The sequence below is a fragment of the Brugia malayi genome, assembly GCF_000002995.4.
Source record: "Brugia malayi strain FR3 genome assembly, contig: Bm_v4_Chr4_scaffold_001, whole genome shotgun sequence".
NCBI lineage: Eukaryota > Metazoa > Nematoda > Chromadorea > Rhabditida > Onchocercidae > Brugia > Brugia malayi.
The window spans coordinates 10,583,484-10,599,275 of record NW_025062478.1 but is presented as its reverse complement, the minus strand read 5'-3'; the positions used below and the strand labels follow the sequence as shown (position 1 = coordinate 10,599,275).

The 15,792-nt window shown below is 26.1% G+C and overlaps 1 protein-coding gene across 1 annotated transcript; it reads left to right on the top strand.

Annotated features, from left to right (window-relative positions):
* Window positions 1–645: 645 nt before the first annotated feature.
* Window positions 646–15,454, top strand: Bma-madd-2 (B-box zinc finger family protein; the record flags this gene model as incomplete). The annotated part of the gene is made up of 16 exons (XM_043082358.1): window positions 646–691; window positions 1,598–1,783; window positions 2,387–2,491; window positions 2,611–2,821; window positions 2,945–3,011; window positions 3,343–3,482; window positions 3,854–4,034; window positions 11,369–11,464; window positions 11,577–11,693; window positions 11,987–12,103; window positions 12,438–12,594; window positions 13,731–13,876; window positions 14,108–14,246; window positions 14,469–14,693; window positions 14,817–15,018; window positions 15,334–15,454. 16 exons carry the CDS (start codon window positions 646–648, stop codon window positions 15,452–15,454), a joined length of 2,256 nt encoding a protein of 751 aa, XP_042938292.1.
* Between the last annotated feature and the right edge of the window lie 338 nt (window positions 15,455–15,792).

Sequence of the window (15,792 nt, the reverse complement as noted above, 5' to 3'; positions counted from 1 at the left end):
AGTAACTTTAATTTCAAATTTAATTTTATAAATAAACTATAAATGTTCCATTTTTTCGATTGATTTTCTATCTTCCTTTCTTAGACTACTAATTCAGATATTTCATTTCATTATTGCATAAGTTAAATTTACTTTTTTTTTTCATCCTTTTCTCTTTTTACTCTTCTTGTAAATATTACGAGTTTTTTTTTTTTGAAAAAATTTCATTAAAAAAAAAAAAAAAAAAATTAAAGGAAATTTTTTACTGCAAAATTTTTGCAAACAAAGGTGGCAAATAAGAACAGAAAGTTTTGTGAACTATTTTTGCTACCAATTTATAGGATCGAAATACACAAAAGCTAGCAGCAATTAATCATTTTGAAAACGCTTATATAATCTTATCTTAAGAATCGATCATATAAAACATACATACCAGTGGTGCCTACCTCTGCCATTTTTTTCATCGGTATTTCAATTCTATATTTCAGTTATTTCAATTAAACTACCTCTATTTATTCGGTACTCTTTCCGTTTACTGTGCTATCTTTTGTTCCGGTATCAAAAATTTTCCGGATACTAACTGATATGCACTCATCATTGCACGACGAATAAACTAAAACGATCAACAAAAAGAATTTTCTGTTACAATTAATTACTGAATGAAAAATGGAGGACGAATTGAAATGTTTATTTTGCAAAGAATTTTTTACAGGTATAAATTGAAATTAATTCTTCCAAAATCCCTTCCAACTATATTCTAATCAATTTTTTTCTTTTATCTGAAAAAAAAAAAAAAATCTTCTAGCGATTCGAACAAAATTTTTTTTATCTTTAACCTTTTTTTACCTTTAACCTTTCCTTATCTGAATAATTTCAAAAGTTCCCACGCTAGATTATTTAGTGATTATGATAAGTAAATAGGAAATGATTTATCATCATACCTTTGTGTTCATGTCAACAGGTATGTCAATCATTTTTAACAAGTAGGAAGTAACTGTGTGACACTTGCTGGCCTATCAAATGACCACTTGTTAGTGGTCAGTTTGAGAAAACGCAAAAGTTTATTTTTCCCATTAGATACAATTTTTCAACTATAGTCATATACTTTTTCTTTTTTTTTGCTTTCGAAAAGCAATAATTTATCATATAATTTTTGTAAGAGCAAATCTGATAATTAAATCTGATAAGAGTGATATTTGATAAATATGTTAATACGATCAGTTGACAAAGATAAATTAAATCGAGAAAAAAAAAAAAAAAAAAAAAAGAAACGAAGTAGTTTTCTTTGCTCTCTTCGTTTTCGTGCTTAATTCTTTCTTCAAAAATAAATTTACTCTATGAACCGATAAAATCTTATCAACACCATTTAAAAATCAAAACAATTAAATGTATACTATTTGTATAAACATTTACAGAAGATTGTAATCATTAAAATTTCAATATTTATCAAAAATAGAACCTCCAATTATCACTGCTATACTATCGCTTATCAGTGATAAAATTCCACTATCATTGTTAATTTTTGTTCTTTCAATTTCATAAGATTCTGAATAATGATACTGTTATAACTAATTTATAAGTTTTTCTTAATGGTCAAAAAAAAATTCTTTTTTTATAGAACCAATACTTCTCAGTTGCGCACATAGCTATTGTCGTCGATGTGTGGTACAGTGTCAACAACCGGTTTGTCATAACGCATCAACCATATCACCGCCACATTCTCACAGCGGTACGACAACATCCGGAACGGCACCATTTACGCATCTTCATAATACCACACCGTTATCACTACCTTCAAGCAGCGGTTTGCAATCATTTACAAGTTATTATCATCAGATTATGCTCTCATAGGTTCAAAGGTTGACTGTTCCATTACTCCGTTTGCTTTCGTGAATATTTTAACTGATATAATTAGTTTAGTGATACAATAAGTGAACAAAAGTGCAGAACATAAACAATTAAATAAATTCAAATTTAAAAATGAAAAAAGAATGTCACATAATTGATTTAAATTAGTGGGTAAAGTATCTAACGATTTAATTAGGAATTATATTTATTATAATCCATAATTATTATCATCAAATAAAAGTGAAATTATAATATTTAGTGTAAGAATTAGTATTTTGTTACATTGCAAATAGCAAAAACGTTTATGTTAAAATATCTTGGGAGGTGCAACAGCTATCAATATTTCATTTTTTTTTTTGAATTTTTTAAAAAAAAATCTAAAATTTTCGAGTTTTAAATTTTTCTTTAAAAAAAAAAAAATTGTTAAGAGTAATTTCATGTGCTAATATTTCATTTTTATATACATCTATAAATGAAAAGTTTGATCAATTCCATTTTTTTTTTAGTAAATTTTTTAAAGCAAATTGAAATTCATATTTTTTTTTTTTTTTTTTTAAAGGTGCTAGTGATACAATCTCATTATGCATTTCGGATCAGGATATTGAAAGCGACAAACTTTCGATCATATCAGAAACTGATAGTGGGGTTGTTGTCTCCGGTAGAAGTAAATCTTTTTTTTTTTCTTATATATAATTAAAGTTTCTTTTAAACAATGTAATATTTGTTGTATTTTATTATTGCACATTATCAGAATGCTTTCTATAATTAGAATAACTTTTTCAGATTCTCGACCACCATCATTAATCGGTTCAGCAGCTGCACATTCTTTTCCTTCCGGTTATCTTGGTGGACATCGTCTACCGTCTATTTTAACACCGTCCACCTCAGGATGGATTGTTACCTGTAAAGCATGCTATAAACGAACAGTTTTTCCAGATGAACAAACTGTTATGCTAATGCCTATTAATAATGCACTTGTCAATGTTATCAAAAGGTATCTGAAAAAAAAAAAGAAGGGGCACTGATAAGTAAATTAGTGATATTCTTGCTCTAATGCCATGTTTATCACTACAAAACAATAAATTCTGAATGTAATGAATGAATCAATGAATTTCAGGTATCATTCAGGTAATCTATCAGCTCGAGATAAAAGTGGTAGTAGTGAACAGATCTATAATTGCCAGGTATGTTTGATCAGTTCATCGATACTTTTAGACTAATTAAAATCTGTACCTAAATGATTCATGAAAGGAGAAATATCACGTACGATCACGTTTAAGTATCGGAGAAATTGATGAAATACTAATTGATGTGTTAGATTGTTATCATAGATTTATCAGCCAATTGCTAAGGCATTGTAAAATTGATTAATTGATATTTTGATATGATAACAATATTTGTGATAGTTGAACATAAAGAAATGATTTTTTTCATGAATGTCAAAGAGTTGATGCAAAATAAATGCACCGAGGTAAGTCAGTGAGGTGTAGCTTTTGCTCAAAGGTTGCATTTCAGCTATGTGATACCGAGGAACCAGCAATAGCTAATGTTTTCTGTGAACAATGTGACATTTACTACTGTCAATCATGCCAAAATTCATTACATCCAGCTCGTGGACCTTTAGCTTCCCATAAATTGGTGCCACCATCTGCAAGGTATTATCTATTGTTACCAAGAATTAATTTGATTAATCGTTGTTTTTTTTTTTTTCTTTTTTTTCTCTCTACGAAAATGCAATAAATAATAATAAATCACAATTGCTTATTGTTAATTTTTCCATCAAAATGTTTTTAATTACAACTATTTTTTTATAATTTTTGAATAAATTATCCATCTGTTGAAATTTTGGAAGAATACTGTCAAATGTTTTTTTTTTTTTTTTTTTTTTTGAGATAAAAATAAATGGAAAATGTAAGCAATATGATAGAATATATGCAGGAATTTATTTTTTTTTTCTTTCCTTTCTTCCTTTCTTTTATTCTAAACTAGCACATGAACTTTGATTTGACCCAGACAATAATTTTAGAAGGTCATATCGGACAGCGATCGGTTTGCCAAAAGATTCGAAATGTCCAAATCATCCGCTTGAAAACCTCTCAATGTACTGTATGATTTGTCGATTAGCAGTCTGTTGTCAATGTTTACAAGAAACGAAACATTCCAATCATGATGTGCAGAGTCTTGATAAAATTTGCAAAACACAAAAGGTTCGATTAATTTTTCATATAAATACAAATTTTTTACAAAATTTTTTTATTTATTATTTTAATAAAATTTGCAAAACACAAAAGGTTCGATTAATTTTTCATATAAATCGATTTTTCATATAAATACAAATTTTTTACAAAATTTTATTATTTATTATTTTAATAAAATTTGCAAAACACAAAAGGTTCGATTAATTTTTCATATAAATACAAATTTTTTACAAAATTTTTTTATTTATTATTTTAATAAAATTTGCAAAAACACAAAAGATTCAATTAATTTTTCATATAAATCGATTTTTCATATAAATACAAATTTTTTACAAAATTTTATTATTTATTATTTTAATAAAATTTGCAAAACACAAAAGGTTCGATTAATTTTTCATATAAATCGATTTTTCATATAAATACAAATTTTTTACAAAATTTTTTTATTTATTATTTTAATAAAATTTGCAAAAACACAAAAGATTCAATTAATTTTTCATATAAATCGATTTTTCATATAAATACAAATTTTTTACAAAATTTTATTATTTATTATTTTAATAAAATTTGCAAAACACAAAAGATTCGATTATTTTATTATATAAAATTATTTATTACTTAGATTTAATTAATCATAATAGAGAACACTGAATACATAAACAACACATAACATCTTTATTGTATTAGCAACAACTATGCTCATACATCTTTATTGTATTAGCAACAACTATACTCATACATCTTTATTGTATTAGCAATATGAAGCTCACTATCTGAAAAATATTACCGAAATTTATTGTGCTAATAGATGACGAGAATAATTTCTCATCCAATTAAAATGTTAAAGATTTGAAATTCGAAATCTTTATTTTATTTTTAGATTTCTTCTCCTCCAATATTAATACTTCACAATTTTTGTTTTCTGTTTTTGTTTTTCAAAACTTTAGATGGCATATTTTATTACTTTTGAAATGTAGGAAAATCGTATACATGACTCAATTAAACATTAGACATTAGAGACATATTAATGACCTCTTTTATTGTCCTCAATTTTATTTATTATGAAGAATGGCAAATTGACTTTTAATTTATCTTTTAATTGATATCGATCATACTTTTGACCACAAAGACAATGGGAAATAGTAATTTCTCACTTTCTCATTTAATTAAAATTTTGAAGTGTGAAAAAAGAAATTTGAACCAATCGAGAATGAAAAACTTATTGATAATATCAAGTTTTGTTTAAAAATTTTTGATTTTTGTATATTATTAGCTGACAGATTAGTCTATGTAAGATGTAAAAACTAAAAGGGAAAATAAGATTTTTATGAAATTGTTTTATAATCTACAAGGTGTCTATGTTACAAAAGCTATGAAGTTTAATAATATTACTGATAATATAGGAGCAAATTCCATTATCTTCTGATAAGATCTTTCCTGCTGATATATATTAATTTTTTTTTTTCAAAATTTAATTCCAAAATTTCTAAAATTTAATTATTGCATGAGAATATTAATATTATTTATAACTTTTTCGTTATTTCTCTTTTTTTTTTTCGTAATTTTTTGCTATTACCTTTGATGCTTTTTTTTAAATGATTTTTCAGCTTTCAAAATTATGATGCATTTATGATTAAACTGTGCTATTCAGCAATCTTTTGCTTGCTTGCTTGCTTGCATGCATGCATGCATGAATGATTTTCCAAATAATTTCTTAGTAAGCTCAACTTTATACTTTGCACAATTAAGCTTCAGTTGAGAATTTAGGCTTACATTGGCATGCCAAGGAGTTAAATTTCAGGCCTAATCAACCCTTAACTTCACTTCGTCTTCTTAATTCCTTGTTTACTTCGTTCATAGCATCCCAACAGAATAATTTGTTTCACTTTGATTACCAAATATTTGATTGATCAATTTGCTGAATGAAAATATTAAACTGAATGAGGGACAGAATTCACATATTCCTCACAACATAATGAATCTAAATTATAATCAACCAATAATTTCAACATTAATCTATATTATAAAATGCAAATAATCAACATATATAAATAAGAAATACAATAAATAAATAATGAGATCAAAGATCACAATGATTGCAATATTCATCGATCATTTTGATAAAAATATGAAAATTATTGCAATAAAAAAAAAAAAAAAACTACATGGATGAATGTTTTGAAATAACTGATTTTTAATAATTTTTGAAGTCTTTTTTTGTTTTTGTCTGATATTTTTTGGGATATACTTCGAAATTAAAGCTTTTAATTATTTGAATATTTCCGGTTGCTTTCAGAAGCATATTTGTCTCTGATTTTCAAATTTTTTCCACTTCATTTATTTGCTCACAGCGCTAATTGAAAAACATCTTATATTACTTAGATTATAAATGATTTAATTGTCATTTCAATATTAGTATTTGAACGATTGTAGAAATCAAATTTTAACTTTCTACATTTCAAGAAATCTAAATTTAACTTTTTACATTTTATTATGTTAACGATCCATAATTATTTGCTATATCTTTTAATAATTCTATTTTGTTGAGCGAATTCTTACCTATACTTCTTACTTATACTGAACAGAATGCTTACTTATACTAGCACATGAGAAAAAAAGAAAGAAACATAAATATCATTTTACCAATTAAAAGTTTACTGATGAATAAAAAAATTTAAAGCGATAAAAGTGTTAATCAAAATTATTGATTGAATCTGATTGATTGATTGATTGATGAAATATTCGAGTCCAGTCTCGAAGATGACATTTATCAAAGAAATGACAATTATCTCAGCGATATAATGTCAGTAAGAAATAATTATGAATTTCATTACTTAAAATTACTGACAGAAATAAGTGTAAACGTGATAACACATCGGCGGAAGAGTAATGGCACGAATCTATTATTACTATTAATGATACTTTTTAATAATTTATAATTATCAAATTAATCAGCAGCTGTATATTAGGATTTTATTATTGAATTTTAATATACTTTTAATTCGATCTTAAAAATCATTCACTTATTTGGCTAAATTGATTGCTTTTAGCAAAAAATAAGGTGAAGGAGAGGTGAATTACTTCATTTTTTTTTTCTAACTTTACTACTAATAAGTATCGATTATCGTTTTATGAAATATTCGAGTTCAATCTCGAAGATAACTCGAAGATAATTCAATTTGATAGTATTAAATTTCATTTATATATTAAATTTGTTATAGTTTTAGTATAATGTGCAATGTTCTATCTCATTTAGATTCAAATAGCATTTCAAATAAATGATAGTTGTGAAGGTGTGAAAGGTAATATTTAAATTTAGTTTAAGGTTACAATTTTTCTCTTTGTTCCTTTTTGAAGGTGTGAAATTCCAGACGGTTTTAGAGATGAAAGAAAATACCGTGAAAGAGAGATTTACGATGCGGTATCTTATTTCGTTTTATTCCTTCGTTCACATCTAACCTTTTCCCAACAATGGAGTTTCAACCTTTTGGATGACCTGTTATTGCAACATATATTTCATCTCCAATCTTTTAAATTTAATTTTTTCAATTTTTCATAAACTTTACTTATTCCAAACATCCAATTACTTCTAAGAAAAAAAAGAGAAAAAGAAATAATGTGAAAACTATGAATGGAAAATGATTCGTTTTCCCATGAGAGAAAATTTTATCAATTTTTTAGATTAACCAATGATAGAAAAAACGAAGAAGGAAACAAATGACAGTAAAAGTTTATTAAAAAAAAAAAGATTTCAGAGAATAGAACAACTGATCTCTTCAAATATCTATAAAATATTGACAATGACAGTGACAATGAGCTGACATTTATTATCCATCTACCACCTATCAATCTAATCAAATATATCACTGTCCTGTTTTACAGAAATTCATCCTACCGCAAAATTTATGATGAAGAAGTGATCGTACAACTGTTCTCGATATTTGAAAGGATAAAAGAAATAATGAGAGAGAGAGAGAGAGAGAGAGGGAGGGAGAGGGTTGAATTGCACTTCGAAGCTTTCACATTTTAACAGCTTGTAACGAGGTCATATTATTCCATCTAACGACGATATATAAGCTAATTTGTCAGCGATTTCTCTTTGATCTTTCCTAGCCACAAGATAATAATAAAGGAAATGAAAGAGTGTGAGATAAAACTGTGATCAAAGGATAAAAGGGAAAAATTATTGATAGTATTAAAAGTAAGGAAGGGAATGTGTGCTAATTTTATTGCTATTTATTTCATAGTAAAGTGTTAATTACTCCAATATACCATAAAATGATAATTGGCTATTTTCGATATTGAGGAACCAAACGTGTTAATTTATCATGATTAGCGTGAGTCACGTGAAAATCTCGTAGTATATTTAATTTTAAATCTAAAGACTAATGTTAATAATCGAAAATTTGCAATAATTTGGAAAATGATTGATAAATAAGATAAAAATTTGAGAGAAATTAAATTTTAAACTTTTATATCTCTATGCAATTATGTGTATATTTTGCTCTATTAAATTATATAATTTTGTGGAAGATCATTTATTATCTACTTTGCTAGGAAAATTTAATTTCTTCATGGATTATTTCAGGCAAAAAAGCAGAAGAAACATTCTATGATTAATTGACATTAGAAGAAGAAATTTTTTCCTCCAATATTTTATTCCAAATTTCAATTTCAATTTTGTGATAAATTGAAAGTTAATTTATTGGAAAATGCAATCATATCTGACAAAGATTAAATGCTAACTTTTATAATAATGATGAATTTAAAGCTTATGGAAAATTATGACCAATAACGATTTAGTATTACAACTGGTCTATTTTATAAATGAATCATCATCATTTGACCTGATGATGATGATGATGATGAATTAGACTGAAAATTGTATAATTTTGGATTCTAGGGCATAGAATATCTGATATGACAGCTAAATCTCATCGGATTGGTCAATCAAGCTTCAGCAAGCATGTAATTTTCTTTTTCTTCCCTCTGAGCAACCATAAAATTGTGGTCATTAAATTGCCAATATCGAAGAACGGTGGCAAATCAATAGAACGAAACAGCTAACAGTAATTTACTTCTAGGCTTTTACTCTTTATATTACCTCATAAAATACTTAAAATCTTTGCCAATAAGCAAACATTAATAGAATGAGTTTAATAGCAAACATTTACAGAAAATAAATTTTTCATTTGTTCTCATATATCTTATTTATGTAAAATTAGTCGGAATACATATACCTTTTAAAGTTTTTTTTGTTTTGAAATTTAATTAATCGAAATTTGAAATTTGAGTAAATTTACACACGCTTACAGCTTTTATATCATTAAAATTAAACCATTCATAGCAAAATAATTTCCCAAATTCAAGGTTTAGTTTTGTTTAATGATGCTTGGTTACACATTATTTCATGGGAAAAAATTAATTTACTACATTTAAAATTTAATGCTCGAGTAAAAATAGTTAAAGAAGTGTTTCGGACTCGGATATATTGAAGGATAAAATTAGCCAGAATACATATATCTTTCAAATTTTTTTTTTTGAAATTTAAAAAAAAAAACTGAAATTTGTTTTTTCAAATTTTGAATAATTTTCAAACGACACACACACACACACACACACACACACACACGCATATATACATTGAGTTCTTAATAATTTGAAAAATTGTCTCGAAAGTTGTGGAATTGCTTTAAATATGTTGATGAGCTGTCCTGCGACTGTAAAATACTTAACAAAATTAAGTTTCGTATACTTTTAGCAAAATGAGTGTTACATAATTTATAAAAAAAAAAAAAAAAGGGAAAGAGAATTATGAAAATGATCAAATTACAAGTCAAAATTTTATTTGAATAGTTAACATTTCTGATAATGGCACATGAAGAATCGATGAGGAATAAATAACATTGTCAATTTTAATTTTGACAATTTTTTTCATATTTTAATGAAAATGAAAAGTAAACTACCGTCAATGTGTCATCTTATCATTTTGATCTCTCACAGCTGTGTGAAAGAAGAATGAAAAGATGGAAGAAGGAAGTAGAAAAATTATTCAAAAGATGATGATTTTTCCTTTCTTTCAAAATTGAATGAAATTGTGTGAAATTTATGAATTATTCATAATTGTTTTTTTTTTTTTTTTTTGTAAAATCTTACGGTATGCAATTTTGAAAATAATGCGGGAAATTTCATTATGAATTAATCACTCAACTTTTACATCTTTTTTTCTTTTTTTTTTTAATTTTTTAATTATCAAACACTATGAATATAGATTTTTTGGTTGAGTTTATTTGCATTCGCAAACAGCAATTTTAGCATTTCAAATATTTCAAATGTTCCAAATTGTTTTATTATCAATTTTCAAAAATATTTAGCAATGTCTCGGGATGTTCCAGGAAAAGAGACAAAGAGAGAGGGAAAGGGAGAGAGAGAGAGAAAAATTAAGCTGTGATTATAAATGGCTTTCAAAAGACTTTTTCCTTTTTTTTTTTTTTATAAGATGGTGGACAATTTGTGAACTGATTGAAACAATCGGAAACAATCAGCAAATACCACTGCTGTGCTATCCATCAGATAATGCAAGATTGATGGACAATTTCGGATTGATGTCTTTGCGAGTGATATGTCGTTGCTAATTAACTTTGAGATGCTTAGCTGCTAGTCTAGTAGTAGTAGCAAAATGATGAAATAAATGTGTGTTTTGTTGTTGGAATACAAACAAATGCAATGAATTTTAATCATTTAACAAAATTTTCTTCAATCAATCAATCAAGCAGTCAATCAATAATTCTTGTGTAACACACAATTTCAATGTTATAATTAATTGAACAGTGCTTCTTCTTGTTGTCCTCACCAAACAGATATGCATTCAATAAGAATTTAAATGAAGTCATATGTGATAATAATAATAATAACAATAACAATAATAACAATAATAATAATAATAAAATAATAATAATGATAATAATAATAATGATAATAATAATAATAGTAATAATGATAATAATAATAAGTAGATAAATAGATGAATAACTAAATAAAATAAATAATTATATCAATGGTAGTAATAACAGTGGTGCTAATGTTGATTAATTATAATTAATAATATAAATAATTGTAATTAATCAATAAGAATTTAAGTGAAATTATATGTAATAATAATAAATAAATAAATAAATAAATAAATAAATAAATAAATAAAATAATTGTAGCAATGGTAGTAATAGTGCTAATATTGATTAATTATAATTAATAATATCATTGCTAGAATTGAATTCTTTTCAACAAAAATTCTTTCTTCTCAACAACAATAAATCTTATTTGTTCATTTTAATTTATTTCAGGCTGAATTATCACAAATTCTGCAACTTTTAAGTGAAAAAGCAAAACATGCAACAGAAGATATTACTCGACTCAAGCAACTCAATGATGCTATTTCTGTATGTTAAAAATTATTTGAGAAATAGTGGAATTTCTAAAATATCTCAAAGCAATCGATCCTTTATTATTGTAATTATATGAAATTCAAAATATATTTGAAATAATTTTCAGGTAAATTGTTTTGATTTTCAACATAGATTAACCGTACAGGTGGATTCATTGATTGAACAGTTACAAGAGAGAAAGCAAAAGCTTTTGCAGTATGTGGAAGAAGAAAAAGAATTTAAGGTAATTACATTGAATTATTAGTAAAGTGTTCGTTGGCAATTCAAATTTTTAAGTTGTTAAATAAATACTGTTAACTGATATTATCATATGTTAAATTTAACTAACAACAGTGTAAATTTAAATTAGTCATTTAAATCAACAATAATAGATCAAATGATGATAACTGATAACAGTGATCACAGTATCAGCTATGCTGACCATTGGAAGGGTCGTGAAACTGTTATTATCACGAAGAGATGATATCACTCAACTTTATGCACTAATGTGATAATGTTCACTTGGCCGTCTTTCAGAGACGAATATTCAAAGAGCAAATCGGACGTTGTACCACAAAATTATCAAAGACAACCGCTCTCATACAATTTTGCATTGAAGTTCTCAAGGAACCTGATCCAGCAACTTATTTACAGGTTCGTTTATCTAAATTTCAATCGATTTGATCTGATGATACTAATATCTTTTGAATAAATTTTTCTTCTCGTATAATCTTTTGGAAACTTTCATCAAATTTTAGCTGAAAAAATTTCTATTTTAACTTTTCTCATAAAAATAAATGTATCAATCAATATTTTGACATTAAATTTAATCCTTTAAAAAGTTACTTAATTAATAATTAATTAGTAGTCAATCTACTGTCTATCAAAAGTTATTTTTTTTTACTGTTAATCGAAAAATCAGTCAATTATACTTGAAACAAGTAATAATGTGTAATGTTGTTTTTAACTGAAACAAAAAATATTTTAGGTAAGTAGCGCTTTGATTAATCGTGCCACAACGCAAGAATTCCTATGGCATAAGGAGATGCAGACGACACCGGAAGCGGATCCGGAATTTATATTAAACTTAGATGTGAACAATTTGCAGTATGCCATACAGACATTAGATTTTGCGCAATTGAAAGGTTTCTTTTTGGTTAAATTTAAAATATATTTTTACAATTTCGAGTATCGAATATCAACAGAAAATTATCATATATACAAATTTATATAACAATTTTCTGCAACATCTATTATTATTACATTCATAAAACAATAGCTAAGGTAGTAATGCATTAAAAAAAAAAAAAAAAAAACTTAAAAGTTTAATTATTAAAAAAAGTAAAATTAGCAATTTAATCAGAGCAATAAAATTAGCTTACAAAATTCAAAGCAAATTCTTATCAGATCAAACTAAAGATAAGTTTCAAAATTAAGCGAAACTAAATTAATTATATATTATAAAGAACTAATTTTTTAAGTGGATTCGCTAAAGGAATTATTTTTTTTTTTTTTGAGGGCATTTTAAGATAACGTTAAATGTACAAAAAGTTATAGCACAGTTTTTTAAATTTTCAAAAGTTTTTTTTTTTTTTTTAATCTTTTACATTTTCTTTTTTTTACGAAAGACAACAAATTTGAATACTTAAATAATATTTTTCTAATACTTAAATATTGTTAGCAAGAATTACCTCATTCAGGTGATCGATTGATAAGAAAGAACGGTGATTCAATCATTGGTAAAGTATATTTAATGGTGTAAATTTAAGTATAGCATGCAACGATACTAATTAGTATTCAAAGTTTTAAATTTTAATAATATGTTTATGAATTTGCTAAAATAAATACGATCTAGGAAGGTATCCTAGATAATTCCGAAAGTTTGCCTTCATTAGTTTAAAACAGTACTATATTGATAAAAAAAATGATTTATATCATTTGTTCATTTATATTAAATAATTAAATTGTTATTAAATTAAATTCGCATTAAATTGTTATAAATTGATCCATAAAAGGTTCAGAACGAATCTTACAAATTTAATTTATATTAGGAATAGAATTAATGTCAATTTTAATTGGTAATTTGTAATATTCTGTTGATCCGTCGTGTTGTTATTGTTATTGTTTCGTGGTTGTGGTGATTATTTGTTAAGCAAATTAAATATTTTGCTTAATTTGCCGCATTAAATTGTTATAAATTGACTGTTCCACTTTTTTTAATATATAGAAATAATTAAATACAGTAACATATAATTCATAAATTTAATTACTTTTTTTACAGCCCCAAATGCGCCTTTAATTGAAACGGCGGAATGTGTTGCGGAAAATAATTCGGTAACTATTGCGTGGAAAGCGCAAAATGATGATTGCGCAATTGATGGTTATATATTAGAGATCGATTCCGGTTCTGATGATGGATTATTCAAGGTTAATTTCCTATGCATATAATTTAACTGTGCTATAATACTGTAACAATTTCCAATTGCTATAAATAATATATACTGTAAGAAAGGATTATATTGCAATTAATATTTATTACAAATAAATGATAAAATAATTTATCTTTTCAAAAAAAAAGAAAAAAAAAATTCTAAATATTCTAAATGAAAAAAAAAAAATTCCAAATTAGTTATTCAATTCCAAATTTGATTTTTACAGGAAGTATATTGTGGCAGAGATACGATATGTACAATTGATGGCTTACATTTTAATACAGTTTACAATGCGCGTGTTAAAGCATTTAATGCAGCCGGAGAAAGCTCATATAGCGATATGATATGTCTTCAGACGGCTGGCGGTTAGTGTTCCGTTACTTATTCCGGAAATATAAATTCTGATAGAAAGCAAGACATATCTTAATTGTCAGTAATAATCTTATTCTCGAGAATTCATTCTGTGTAAAAAATTTTTCGTTCAATTCATCAATCACTGAATGGATTGATCGATCGATCGATCCATTCATTTGTTTATCCGGTTCTTACGTAAATTTACGTTTAATCAAGAATTTTTTTCTTTCCAGTGGCATGGTTCCAATTAAACAAATCAGCTTCACAAAATGATTTAACAATATCCAATGAATGTATGTCAGTAACCGGAACAACAATGGAATATAGAACCCTATGCGGATCCATTGCTTTCTCCCGCGGAATACATTACTGGGAAGTGACGGTAGAGCGTCATGCAGGAAATGCAGATGTTGTGGTTGGCGTAGCGCAAAATGCATTCAATCGTGGAATTATGCTTGGTATTAACCTTCAAACTTTCAACAAGAATCTTTTATCAGTTCAAAATAAAAAGCAATCAGAGAAACTAATATTTTATATTGCTATATAAAATGAATACGGATAATATCAGTAAATGTGATCAGGAAAAGATTTACACGGTTGGTCAATGTACATCGATGGTGAACGTTCGTGGTACTTGCATAACGGAATGCATCATAGTCGGATTATCGGTGGTATTAGTGTTGGATCGGTGATCGGAATACTACTAGATTGTGATAAGGGTACTCTTGCATTCTTTGTCAACGATACACGACGAAATTATGAAGGACAATTAGTTGCATTCCGGTATTTTAATTATATATTATTAAAAGATAAAGGAAAGCATAGAATAGTTTTTTTTTTTTTTTCTTTATTACTTATTTTACTGAAATTACTGCATTTTCATGTACTTAGAGGGTGCATCCTTTTTTGTGTAGTAGAAGTAAATAAGTAAAATACATATAAATAGAGAAAGAGATCTAAAAGTAAGCAAAGTAATGTTTATCTTTAAAAAATATGTCGCATGATTTTTATAAATAAATAAGTAAGTAAATAAATAAATAAATAAAGGGAGAGAGGGAAAGAGATATAAAAGTAGGTGAAGTAATATTTGTATTTAAGGAATATGCCGCATGGTTTGTATTATCCGGCGTTTAGTGTCAACTGTGATACATTGATAACGGTACATACCGGTTTACCTATTCCGTCGAGCTCAGGAAGCAGTGATTGCAGTGACACATGATGTATTCCATAGCAATTCCTTTTTTTTTTTCTGCTAAAATATTTCAAATTTTGTTTTGTTGTATAAAGAAATTAACACAGTGTTACACTGCTCTCTGTTTATCAATGATCTGTAATGATAACAAGGCAGGGAATATTGATTAGCATTACTGATTATTTGATATCTAATATTTTTAACATTACATCTGCATGAATTTAATGATACATTCAATTAATGTAACTTTCTAAACATTCATAAAACAATTCTTAATTACACACAAAAAGATACAATTATTGTCATTGTAGTAGGAATGTTTTCTTTTCTTTTTTTTTTTCTCCTTCTAACGAATCAGTAATTAC